General features: G+C 36.6%; 1 protein-coding gene and 1 long non-coding RNA gene across 5 annotated transcripts; one reads left to right on the top strand and one right to left on the bottom strand.

The window, feature by feature from the left end:
- Positions 1 to 1,968: 1,968 nt before the first annotated feature.
- On the bottom strand, positions 1,969 to 6,315 carry LOC138337797 (uncharacterized). Of its 2 annotated transcripts, none has more exons than XR_011211244.1 (2): positions 6,174 to 6,315; positions 1,969 to 4,580 (listed from the first exon to the last, which is right to left on the bottom strand). It is a non-coding gene; the product is annotated as an uncharacterized lncRNA (long non-coding RNA). The 2 variants fall into 2 exon arrangements; XR_011211245.1 differs by having other exon boundaries at positions 1,969 to 4,570; positions 6,174 to 6,311.
- On the top strand, positions 4,580 to 12,458 carry LOC101254414 (autophagy-related protein 18a-like). Of its 3 annotated transcripts, XR_742958.4 has the most exons (6): positions 4,580 to 5,044; positions 5,293 to 5,343; positions 9,323 to 9,373; positions 10,034 to 10,114; positions 11,488 to 11,611; positions 12,034 to 12,458. XR_742958.4 is itself a non-coding variant. In XM_026032351.2 (5 exons), exons 3-5 carry the CDS (start codon positions 9,763 to 9,765, stop codon positions 12,125 to 12,127), a joined length of 570 nt encoding a protein of 189 aa, XP_025888136.1. In that variant the 5' UTR covers positions 4,580 to 5,044; positions 5,293 to 5,343; positions 9,323 to 9,762; the 3' UTR covers positions 12,128 to 12,458. The 3 variants fall into 3 exon arrangements, 2 of the variants coding, with proteins under 2 accessions (XP_025888136.1, XP_069144285.1); XM_026032351.2 differs by having other exon boundaries at positions 9,323 to 10,114; XM_069288184.1 differs by lacking the exons at positions 4,580 to 5,044; positions 5,293 to 5,343 and adding an exon at positions 6,502 to 9,083 and having other exon boundaries at positions 9,323 to 10,114.
- Positions 12,459 to 12,920: the final 462 nt, after the last annotated feature.

Genomic DNA, 12,920 nt, shown 5'->3' with positions numbered 1-12,920 from the left:
CCGGAGTCCTCAGGGCGCACGCCCCGAGAACCCCCCCCCCCACCGGAGTCCTCAGGGCGCACGCCCCGAGAACCCCCCCCACCGGAGTCCTCAGGGCGCACGCCCCGAGAACCCCCCCCCCCACCGGAGTCCTCAGGGCGCACGCCCCGAGAAAACCCCCCCCCCCCACCGGAGTCCTCAGGGCGCACGCCCCGAGAAACCCCCCCCCCCCCCCCACCGGAGTCCTCTGGGCGCACGCCCCGAGAACCCCCCCCCCCACCGGAGTCCTCTGGGCGCACGCCCCGAGAACCCCCCCCCCCCCCCCACCGGAGTCCTCTGGGCGCACGCCCCGAGAACCCCCCCCCCCCCCCGGAGTCCTCTGGGCGCACGCCCCGAGAACCCCCCTCCTATTTCTACCCCTTACCTACCCTACATAGACACTACGCGACCTACCATATCCCCCTACCTACCCCTCTACATACCCGTACCTTATCCCTCTACCTAGCTTTGTTCCTACCCTACCTTACTTACCTACCTAAACCATTTACCTTACCTAACCTACCTACCCTCTACCTTACCTATCCTACCCTCTATTATCCTACCTACGTAACCCCTTATCCTTCTTACCTACCCCCTTTATTCTTCTACCTACCCTACCCATTATCTTGCCTACCCTACCACCCTTTTATCCTACCACCACCTACTTATCCCACCTACCCTACCCCCTAACCTACCTCCCCCCCTTCGGGACCTCGAGGCGCCTTGTCCCAAGACCCCCCCCCCCCTCCCTGGGACCTCGAGGCACTGTGCCTTGTGGTCCCCCGCCTCGCCCTTAAAAAAAGTTCTTCAAAACAAAATTCATATACCATAAAATTTCACTAAACTATTCAGAGCCTGGAGTTTTTCATTTAATTAAATTAATCTAAGTATTCAAAGTTAGAATTAACCAAAACAAAAATAACTAAATACAATCCAACTATTGAGAGAGAGAGAGAGAGAGAGAGAGAGAGAGAGAGAGAGAGAGAGAGAAGTTTGACTCAAACAAAGAATGTAACAAAGGAAAGGGATTAGCGATTTTTTTCTTTTATATTCAATAGATTTATTAGTTAATATTATCGACTAAAAAATATTGGCCTAACAATGCTTGTATACGATGTTATATGCAAAAGGTAGCATTCAAGTTTATATAAATCTGTTAAAAGGGGAAAAAAGCAGACAAGCTTAGAAAATCAGTAACCTGCAAAACTTGTGTCAGAATGAGGGAACATAAACAAAGTTGCTAGATGATGACGCAAGCTATCTTTTGGAATATCAACATAGAGGAATTCTTATGAGATTGCAAATGTTAAATTGACATCATAGGTTCTTATAATCTTTTATGGAGCCATTTCAACATATGAAACACCTGCAGATGTATATATGCATGTTAACACCATGGAAGCCAAAAAAAAAGACTACTGCAATGCCCAAACACTAACCACATAAGGAGAGCTAAATATGGCACATTGTGAATGCAAATGTATGCTAATAAGTTAGCTAGACAGGAAATGCTTTCTCATTACTCAAATCTAATTCAAGGCTGATGAAATTTCTAGAGATGCAAAATTGAGCAAAATCAGTGAAAGAAAAGTTACAAGCTTGAGTGAGCTCCATCGAGATTTAAATACATAGCACCTGGTGAGAGTTTAAAGGTGACTTGTAATGTATTCGGTTCAAAACATCAGATTTTTTACTCAAATTAGATGAAAAAGATGACATAGAAAAATCATAAACACAAGATGGAAGCCAAATGAAAAGCATAATTATGACACTATGATGGAATCACTTAGGCAGTGAACAATACTAACATACTCATTCAATTTTTTTAAAAAAATTCAAAGGGTAAACAAAGTGCTTGACCAAAATGGACTGATTTAGAACAAGAATATGGTATTTCAAGATAGAACTAAACCATGATCATGAATTATACAGTAGTAGAAATAAAATCACTTAAGAGAAAGTGATACATGTAACATTGAACACACTTAAAAATGAGCATAAATAGTTTCTAGATTAATCATCCTATTTTGAGCAAACTAAAACTCAAATGAAATAATGAAACATTGACAATAGATAACAAATTAAAAGAAACAGGACATCCCCTCCAAATTCTCTCCAATAACACCATTTTCTTTGAAATTTTGACGATAGCTTCCAAGCTTTATATTTTAACCATTAACCTACATCCTGGCAAAACAAGAGCAGTAACACAATCTGAATTGTTGTTGATTCCCTCGTGGATGTATTTTATTTCTCAAACTCGTGTTTTCTTGTCTCCCTAAAAAAAACACCTTAATCAAATGGATAGAGGTCAAAGCACATAGGATATTACGAAGCTCTACTCCCTGTTAAAGATTTAAGTAACTCCCAGTTAAAGATTTAAGCAAATGGATATAGAAGTTCTATTTAACAAAGAAACAAACAAAAATATATATACCATCTAATCCATCTAACAATCAGATGCTGCTTACTTTTTGAGGCGATGCAATAAGCCCAAAATCAGAAACTTGTAAAATGATCCAAATAAGTACAAGGCACAAACATAAAAAACACCGCCATGTAGTGCACTCAGCGCGAGGGACTGCACCTTGTGGTGCGAGGCTCGGGTCCGGCATCGGGATTTGTACAGCAAGCCCCAGTCCCCCTGAGCTACATGTTCTGTCCTCCCCTTTCCCACCTTGGCGAGTATGTCTTAAATTCTAGATATTTCCATACTATATAATTTAAAATTGATGAAACAATTCATGAGTCTTGTATTACTAAGCTAGTTTCAAAATGATCTTGTAGTCAACCTGGAGATCAGAAATAACTAAACAAGGTTGTATAGGATCCAAACTCATGGTGATACACAAAATATTAGTTCAACAGGAATTCAAAACAAACACAAACAGCAGCGGAAGAGCAGTGAATGAGATTGCGAACAATAGCAACAACTTGACCATCCATGAAGCTATGAAACCAGATTCCCCTGTTACATATACTACCTTTCCTATTCTTAGGATCCATTCCATTCCCAGATGTTATTCAAAAACAATACAGACAATACTTTTCTCCAATCTCACAACATAATCCTTTGGTTCCATGGAATCAAAGGATTTTAAGCTTGAAAATACTGATTTAAGTGGTAAGGGTTTCCTTTTCTTTATTTTGTATTAAGCTTGAATCTTGTTGCTTTCTCCAAACTCGTTGATGCTTAACTACTATGTGCATGTTTAACTGGCCTTATTAATAAAGAAAGGGAAACATGTTTAACATTTGATGGTCAGATTCTAGCTTTTTCTATTTTCACTATGAATAGTTATTTATCTTTGCTGTTTGGTCATTTCTTAGGTTACAAATAAATGTAATATAACTCTACCGGGCACGAAGGAAGCCTGTCCTGTATCAAGGAAGCTGTCAATCACACCTTGTAATCACTTAGTTAGCACCTTGGAGATCAATTTATACAACATGAGATTGGTCGAAATGAGATTGTACCTTAGGCACCAATGTGACAGTGGTGCGGTTGATCGCATTGTACATCCATGAGGTTTGAAAGAACTGAGCATAGCTTCTGAAATCTCCTCTCCTGACCATGATAGCAATCTCTCAATTGTTCTTGAATCTCCAGCAAATGTCTTCTAGATTCAAGTATTCTTTGCTCCACTTTAGAGAAGTCCTTGTTATTTAACTGTTTCATAGCAACTTTCATTTGCTTTAACTTGTTCCATACCTTCACCATGTAAGTGCCCTGTACAGGCACTTAGCGCAATGTCCATAAAGTCTTTGTGGTGACTCAGGTGATTAAGAAACCTGAAGGGTCTGGCGTGCTTCCCTTTTATCTCTTCAATTGTGACACAAAAGGACATGATCAATGAAGTGTGGGTCTTTTGCATCAACTTGCAGATGTGGCCATAGAGTCATCCAAGAAAGGTTCACAACGGCCCTGTCAATTCTGCCGTGAACATGAGAATTTGTCCAGGTATATAACCTTCCAACAGTCTTAAGCACGGACAATCCAGTATTAGTCAGTAAGTTCCCTCCTTCACCTCAGCATCCTGAATTTGGCTCCCCAACCTATCGTCTAGATTTAGAACAGCGTTGAAATCACCCATTATCAACCATGGTTGTTGATTGGTGGGTTCCATTCCTTCAAGCAGTTGCACATGTCAATCCTATCCTTGATGGTATGAAGTCCATAGACTGCAGTGAACATTAAACTTATATCCCCGTTTCTTTGATGAATAGAACAGTGCACCAGTGACCTTTTTCATTTGATCCATAGTTCCCATACCAGCTCCATTGGGGAAAGACTTTCTTCGCTATGCAGAAGCCTTTTGCTTTGTGACTCGATGTTCGGTTATAGCTAAAACTACTATGTTCTCCTTCTTTATTACTCAAGGCAGCTCTTTGTGTTTGAACTGCTTATTGAAGCCCCTTACATTCCAGGAGGCTACTATCATTGAGTTTTCGGTAAGGGTGAATCAGGAGTCTTGTCCCCTCCGTGTCTGCTATTCTGCCCCCATTCTACCACGTCCATTGCAGCTTCAAATACCTGCTGGAAATTAGTCTCCTGCAGTGGACTAAAGCAATTATTAAAATCACCTTGGGCTCTTTCTTGACTGGTGCCAACAATGTGTTAAATGGTAGACTTCCCTCATCATTCACTATATGGGTTACAACCTCTGGTCTTGCTTCAGTCCCAACAGCTGGCTGATCTTGTTTATTTATCCATATTTGTTGATTTTTCTTACTCGTACTTTTTGTCTGCTTTGGTTTATTCTGTTTAAGGGCCTGTTTATGTGGTTTAACATTGCAAATATGTCCAATTTGGCAGCAAGATGACAGTATTGCAGACACCATTCACACTCAATAGCTTGATCAAACACTTCCCCGTAAAAAATTTATTTCGTATACGGGCATAAAGGAAAGTAAGACAAATAAATTATAAGGGAGGGAGTAAGTGAGTGGAAGAAAATGCATAGCATGGAAGACTCATGAAGGAATTATTTCTTTGCCGTGATACTTTTAGTCTGATATGTTGTCAGTAAGATTTTTTTCTATCTGGATATTTATGTTGCTGCTTTCTCCAAACTCGTTGATGATTAACTGCGTGCATGTTTAACTCTTGACTGCCTTATTCAAAAACATGTTTAACATTTGATGCTCAGATTCTAGCTTCTTCTGTTTTCACTATTAATAATTTATCTTACTGGAAACTAGTCATATATGCATTCAAGTAGATTTTGATTCTTCAATCTGATTGATCTTCCATGTTGTTTGGTCGTTTCTTAGGTTACACATTGCCGATTTCCTGGTTAGAGCCACCTTAGTATATCAGCAATGGTATGTTCTACTGTTATCTTATTTATTATTTATTGGTATAATGTTTTCCAGGATATGCTTGCCGATCCATTCATGAGTCTTGTATTACTAAGCTCGTTTCAAAATAATCTTGTAGTCAACCTAGAGATCAGAAATAATTAAACAAGGTTGTATAGGATCCAAACTCGTGGTGATACACAAAATATTAGTTCAACAGAAATTCAAAACAAACACAAACAGGAGCGGAAGAGCAGTGAATGAGATTGCGAACAATAGCAACAACTTGACCATCCATGAAGCTATGAAACCAGATTCCCCTGTTACATATACTACCTTTCCTACTCCAATATTCTTAGGATCCATTCCATTCCCAGATGTTATTCAAAAACAATACAGAAATGTAATTCAATTTGGCCACAAGGCATATGTACGAGTGTTTATGGTCTTGGAAGTATTCACTAAAGCATCACTTTAGTGATTGAATTGATGTTGTTTGTTTCATCTCAATTGAATTACTAGAATTCATCAATATACAAGAAGAATGGTTTCACCAAAACTATATTGTATGCTTCATTGCTAATTCTAAGAAGTAACAGGACAGTGAACTATTACCCATGTCTGATATACCAAATCCCCCATTCCTACAAGTTAATTTCGAGGTTATATATAAATTATTCGATCAATCAACTAAAGCCCTGATCCTAAGTCAAATGAAAATGGGAAAAAGTAAATTATTCAATCAAATCAATTAAACCCCCAACCCTAAATCAGATGAAAATGGGAAAAAGTAAATTATTCAATCAAATTAACTAAAACCCCAACCTAAATCAGACGAAAATGGGAAAAAGTACCTGAAATCTAGCAGTGGCATACGAAAATTGATTCAAGAAGCATAGGAATATCTCTACTCATTTGCCAATTTTATCCTCGCCACCATCATTTCGCCATTTTCTTGCTGCAACACCCACAAAAAAGTGGTTTTGTTTGATCGAAGAAGAAGTAAAATCGAACCCATCTTCATTGCTACTGTGGAAGAGTATGTATGATAGTGAAGAAAGAAGAGAACAAACTATTGTATTTGTGTTGAAATGAAAAGAGCCGTTATTTGTATTTGAAATTGAAATGAAAAATATCAAAATAAACGAAGACTCTTAACGTATATAATCAAATTTATAAAATTCCTAAGGTTTTTGATTTTTTTAATGAAATTAAATACTTCCCCACCTATATTAACTCAAGTTTTGAGTCTTTTTTTTCATTTTTTAAATTAACTTAAATTTTCAAGCTTCTTTTAAAATACTCTTTCAATTTTATCCTTTTAAATTAGAATCGAAATTAGTTATTATAATTAATTTTTTTTATAATTAATAACAGAAAAATGAACACCTCAAAGCTACCTCAAAACTTAAGTTAATATGGAATAGAGAGAGAAAGTATGAACTAATTAATTTAAAAATATAATTTACTAACTAACTAATAGTACTAATTTAACAAAAAAAATTCAAAGTGGATTTTTAATATTCATAAAATATACTGATTAATTATACACATAATTATATAAGAAACATACACATTATTTCAAAATCATAAAAAGTGGCAAAACTATTTTAAAATAACTTGAAATTTTTTTTATGAATTTTATAAAATTAATTATCTCAAAGCGTTTGCTATTAAAGAAACTTGATTATTAATCTACTTTGTGGATGGTCGAAATTGAATGTTTACGATAAGATACAACGTTCTTTAATTACTTATAAGCTTCTTAGTTGCCTACTTTTACTTTCAGATTAAAAATGAAACTTTCATAGTAAAATAAGTATCGTTAATGTGTCTAATTAGAATCAAGTTTCACTTCATATAGTAATATAATTATTTAGCATTCCAAGGTGTTCAAAATTCTACAGATGATACACCAAACTTTTTCTCACTTCGATAAGTCAATTAGTAATGAAGAACTCATACAAAATTCTAGACCTAAAAATTTTAACTGCAATAATAAGAACTCTTACCGATATTATTGACTACAACTTAAAGAGTCCAGAGTAGCACTTAATAGACGACTTTGTAAAATAAGGTTTGAAGAGATGGTTTCGATATAATGGGAAGAGGGTCATCGTCTTGTGAAAAAATAAACGGTTGAACCACTTTTTCGACGTGGTGATTCCCCAACTCATTATGGAGTTCCTCGTAAAGATTTTTCAAAATAAAATTTGGGGTACTCTAAAGTGCCAAATCCATAGGCCAACTCACAAGAAAAATAGCAACAGTTGTGTAATTTCTTTTAAAAAATCTGTAAATGTGAAAAATAGACGTTAAAAAAGGTGTGAATATACGTGTTGATTACCCAACTAATTACGAAAATAAAGTTAAAGGTTTTGGCTATAGTTTAGTGTCTCACCTCTCTTCCCTATCAATAAATTTTCTCCAATCTCACAACATAATCCTTTGGTTCCATGGAATCAGAAGATTTTAAGCTTGAAAATACTGATTTAAGTGGTAAGGGTCTTGTTTTCTTTATTTTGTATTAAGGTTGAATCTTGTTGCTTTCTCCAAACTCGTTGATGCTTAACTGGCCTTATTAATAAAGAAAGGGAAACATGTTTGATTCAAGCTTTTTTCTATTTTCACTATGAATAGTTATTTATGTTTGCTGTTTGGTCATTTCTTAGGTTACACATAAATGTAATATAACTCTACCGGGCACGAAGGCAGCCTGTCAATAAGACCTTGTAATCACTTAGTTAGCACCTTGGAGATCAATTTATACAACATGAGATTGGTCGAAATGAGATTGTACCTTAGGCACCAATGTGACAGTGGTGATCGCATTGAAAGAACTGAAGCATAGCTTCTGAAATCTCCTCTCCTGATCATGATAGCACTCTCTCAATTGTTCTTGAATCTCTAGCAAATGTCTTCTAGATTCAAGTATTCTTTGCTCCAGTTTAGAGATTCAACTGTTTCATAGCAACTTTCATTTGCTTTAACATGTAAGTGCCCTGTACAGCTCCATTGGGGAAAGACTTTCTTCGCTATGCCGGGAGCCTTTTGCTTTGTGACTCGATGTTCGGTTATAGCTAAAACTACTATGTTCTCCTTCTTTATTACTCTTTGTGTTTGAACTGCTTATTGAAGCCCCTTACATTCCAGGAGGCTACTATCATTGAGTTTTCGGTAAGGGTGAATCAAGAGTCTTGTCCCCTCCGTGTCTGCTGTTCTGCCCCCTTTCTACCACGTACGTCCATTGCAGCTTGAAATACCTGCTGGAAAGTAGTCTCCTGCAGTGGACTAAAGCAATTATTAAAATCACCTTGGGCTCTCTCTTGACTGGTGCCAACAAGGTGTTTGCTGGTAGACTTCCCCTTTACTTGTTTCCATCCCTCATCATTCACTATATGGGTTACAAACTCAGTCCCAACAGCTGGCTGATCTTGTTTATTTATCCATATCTGTTGATTTTTTTTTTACTCCTACTTTTTGTCTGCTTTGGTTTATTCTGTTTAAGGGCCTGTTTATGTGGTTTAACATTGCAAATAGGTCCAATTTGGCAGAAAGATGGACAGAATTGCAGACACCATTCACACTCAATAGCTTGATCAAACACTTCCCCGTAAAAAACTTATTTCGTATACGGGCTAAAGGAAAGTAAGACAAATAAATTATAAGGGAGGGAGTAAGTGAGTGGAAGAAAATGCATAGCATGGAAGACTCATGAAGGAATTATTTCTTTCCCGAGATACTTTCAGTCTGATATGTTGTCAGTAAGATTTATTTCTAATCCGGATATTTATGTTGCTGCTTTCTCCAAACTCGTTGATGATTAACTGCGTGCATGTTTAACTTATTCAAAAACAATGGGAAACATTTGATGCTCAGATTCTAGCTTCTTCTGTTTTCACTATTAATAATTTATCTTACTGGGAACTAGTTACATATGCATTCAAGTAGATTTTGATTCTTGAATCTGATTGATCTGCCATGTTGTTTGGTCGTTTCTTAGGTTACACATTGCCGATTTCCTGGTTAGAGCCACCTTAGTATATCAGCAATGGTATGTTCTACTGTTATCTTATTTATTATTTATTGGTATAATGTTTTCCAGGATATGCTTGCCGATCCATTCTTCCTTGAATATGAGTATCATTGTTTGGTTGGTTTGTTGGGTTTTCTTTAATTGTTTAGCTGGTTTATAGAAGTCTTTAAAATTACTTTTGATAATGTTTGGATCTTTGATTTTAATTCTTCAACCAATATCATACTTCATTATGGAGGGAGGAGGGAAACGTTGATGTATATTTTGGGACTCAAAATTTTAGTCACCACCTTTGTGTTTAATGAAATGACTCTAAGTTTTTGTAGACATGATTCCTTATCTCCTATAACTGTCCTTCTAAATCTGGATGATATTCAACTCAAGCTTTTGGTAGTGGTAAAAGCGCAATGCTTGATGTGCGGAAGGACTGCCTCGTGGTAGTTCTTGAGCATAAGATCTTTGTGTACAATTTTTCTAATCTGGAGTTGTTATTTCATATTGAATCAACTACGAACCCAAAGGGGCTCTGTGAGGTTTCACAAACTGCTGATCAACTTGTATTGGTATGCCCTGGTCTGCAGAAGGGTCAAGTTTGGGTCAAACATAGTGCTTCAAAAAGCATGAAATTTATTGTAGCACATTATTCAGTTCTTGTATGTTTTGCTCTTACGAGGGAAGGAATTCTGCTAGCAACAGCAAGCACCAAGGGTACACTAATCCGGATTTTCAACACGCTAGAAGGTACATTGTTGCAGGAAGGTAAGGAATTTGTGTCGTCATTGTTTTAGTTTGATCATGTTTTGCATACTCTTTTGTTACATAACGTGAAGTAATCGCAGCATCTCTGTTACTCATAGTATTTTTTTCCCCTTGTCGGGCCAAAATAAGAATACTTAATGATGGAGGCGATATTGACATTGTTATATGGACTATAATTTTTTATGTTGCTGCTTTAGTGGAGATCTCCAGTCGCTTTAAATTCCCTTTACCTGTTGTCAGCCTTCATTTCTGTTCTTACGATGATTCAGCATAATGCCAACTGGCTGATCATCCAAATTATATTTTTTAGTTCTTTGCCAACAACTTACTGGAGCAGTTTTACGTTTCCTCATTACGTTTTACCAATTTAGCTTGCAGTATTCTGATATTATCAACCCTCTATATCTGGGTCAAACACTACATATTATCAAAAATAAAATACAATATTTGAAATCTAGAAATGTGTATGGTTTTTCACCCTTTTACAGTTTACTCCCTTGAACCCAAAACAAGTTTAATAGACATCGTTTGCTACTACTTCTTTTTCTATCTTGAATGAGTTTTCCTCCCATAATGTCAACTACAAGAGTAATTTCTACATTTTGTCATCCTCATCCATAGTATGATGCCGGACATAATTGATAATGATTGTAAGATTGAACTTTTTTTATGGCTTTCTATTTCTTCTTAGCCTGCCTATACGATTTCTTTGAACTTCCAACTAACAGCATTACATGTTTGTCTTTTGCTAAATCACGTATGATTCAGGTAAGAAGGGGTTTGGATAGAGCAGAAATATATAGTTTGTCATTCTCTCCAACTGCTCAGTGTCTAGCTGTCTCCAGCGACAAAGGCACTGTTTCACATAGTCATAAAGCTCTCGGAGTGAGTCAGTTTTACTGTGGGTCGTTCCATGTTGTGTGGTTTATAATCAGTGTTATATGTTGACTCCATAATACATGTGATTAGTGAATTCTGTTTTTTATACAGCATCCTCTATTGCCACTATGGAGTATTCTTGTATAGTATTACTTGCTTTCTTGTTTGTCGTGATGAGTCATAAGCGGCTGGTTCATTAACTTGTCATGGTTGATGGAGATTTCCTGTCAACTGGCCATAATAGATTTAACCTTATTTGATTCAGCTGTACTTTTTTGTCATGGAAAATGCTTTTTTTGGACAATGTGATTGAACAAATTACAGTCTATAATTTCTGTTTCCACCTCTGTGATTTTGCCTGAAGAATATACCTTGGGTACTTTTCATAGTTAATAGCACACACACTGTTGCTACTTTTCTCTATGATTTAAGTGATGAACTATTAAAGGTGAGAGTACGGAGGTGGTTCTTGAATTCGTGCTTAATTCTTGCAGCTCTTCCCAAGTATTTTAGCTCAGAATGGTCTGTGGCTCAATTCCGACTGCCTGGTGTTTCTCATTACATTGTTACATTTGGCAACGAAAATAATACACTTATAATTCTCGGCTGGGACGGAAGGTTAGTTAACTCTTGCAATGTTTTTTGTCTTTCTTGTAAGTTGTAACATAATCATCTTTGCAATATTTGCCACCTGAGAATTTGATTTCCGTTCTTACTAATTGTTTTATCTTTCATAGAACTAATTAAACATGTTTCTTGTATAGAAGTATTTCACACAGAAGAAATAACTGATGTGATCTGGTCAACCTATTTAAATCATAGAAAAGATGGTTATCAATAGTGACACCACAACTGATAAAATTGAAGGTTTATTCAATCTATTTTGACAATGAAAATCATATTTTCCAGATTGACAACGATCATTCTGTTTTGAGTAGACTAGAAACTTCTTAGCTATCGAAACTCAAGATATCTGACTAATGGATTTAGGTGCGAAGATCCCTTCTGTACTTTCTTACATGTCAATTTGTGTCGTGCAGCTTTTTCAGATGCAAGTTTGATCCAGCATCCAGCAAAGAAATGACTCAGTTGGAATATCACAACTTTCTGGATCCTGAAGAACCTTGTAATTGAAAGTGTGGATGATGTTCGTGACCAAGAAGGTTACTATGGCTTCCCCTTCATTGCAAATAGTAGGTTAAAGTCTCTTTTAAGCACAGAATATAGGCAAGTTAGCATATACAACCAACAGACTTCAATTTGTTGATGTACAAAAAAAGAAAGAAGATTTTGATATAGTTGAGTGAAAATGTATATCCAGAGTTTCCAACAACAAACAATTCCTTGTATAGTAAAGATGCATGAGTTTTCCCTTTTCGTAGAAGTATAATTGTTTTGCCTTCTTGTTACTCAGTGTGTATTGTTCTGTATTACTATTCAATACTATGGCTCGTTATTAGAGTTACTCTCGATCTTCATATTTGTATAAGATGAATTGAACTTTTATTGTTCATTTGTTATAAGCCTCACAAAACTAAGTTTGACATGTGAGTCTCAAGATAGTTTTAAAGTGGCACGCTTAGGAACGAGTTTTGGACCAATGCCCCCACTCCCCCCCCCCCCCCCCCCAAAAAAAAACTTTTTAAATTAAAGGACTAAAGTAGGGCTATTTACGTGATTAAGCAAATTTATACTGCTTAATTACTCATAATAGCTATAGTTTAATATAAGTATAACTCACGACTAACATTATACATTAATTATGCGGGCTGACTTTGATTTTGTATAATTAGCTATGTTTGTATGTGTATAATTTATCAGAATATACAAATACATATGTATAATATACAATTATCTAGTTGATATACACATAAGATTCACCTCTCTCCCACTCTCTTCCCTCTCTCGCTCCTCTCTCCTTCCTCTC

This window comes from Solanum lycopersicum, chromosome 8, assembly GCF_036512215.1.
Source record: "Solanum lycopersicum chromosome 8, SLM_r2.1".
Taxonomy (NCBI): Eukaryota; Viridiplantae; Streptophyta; class Magnoliopsida; order Solanales; family Solanaceae; genus Solanum; species Solanum lycopersicum.
This window is presented reverse-complemented; position numbering and strand designations above follow the sequence as displayed.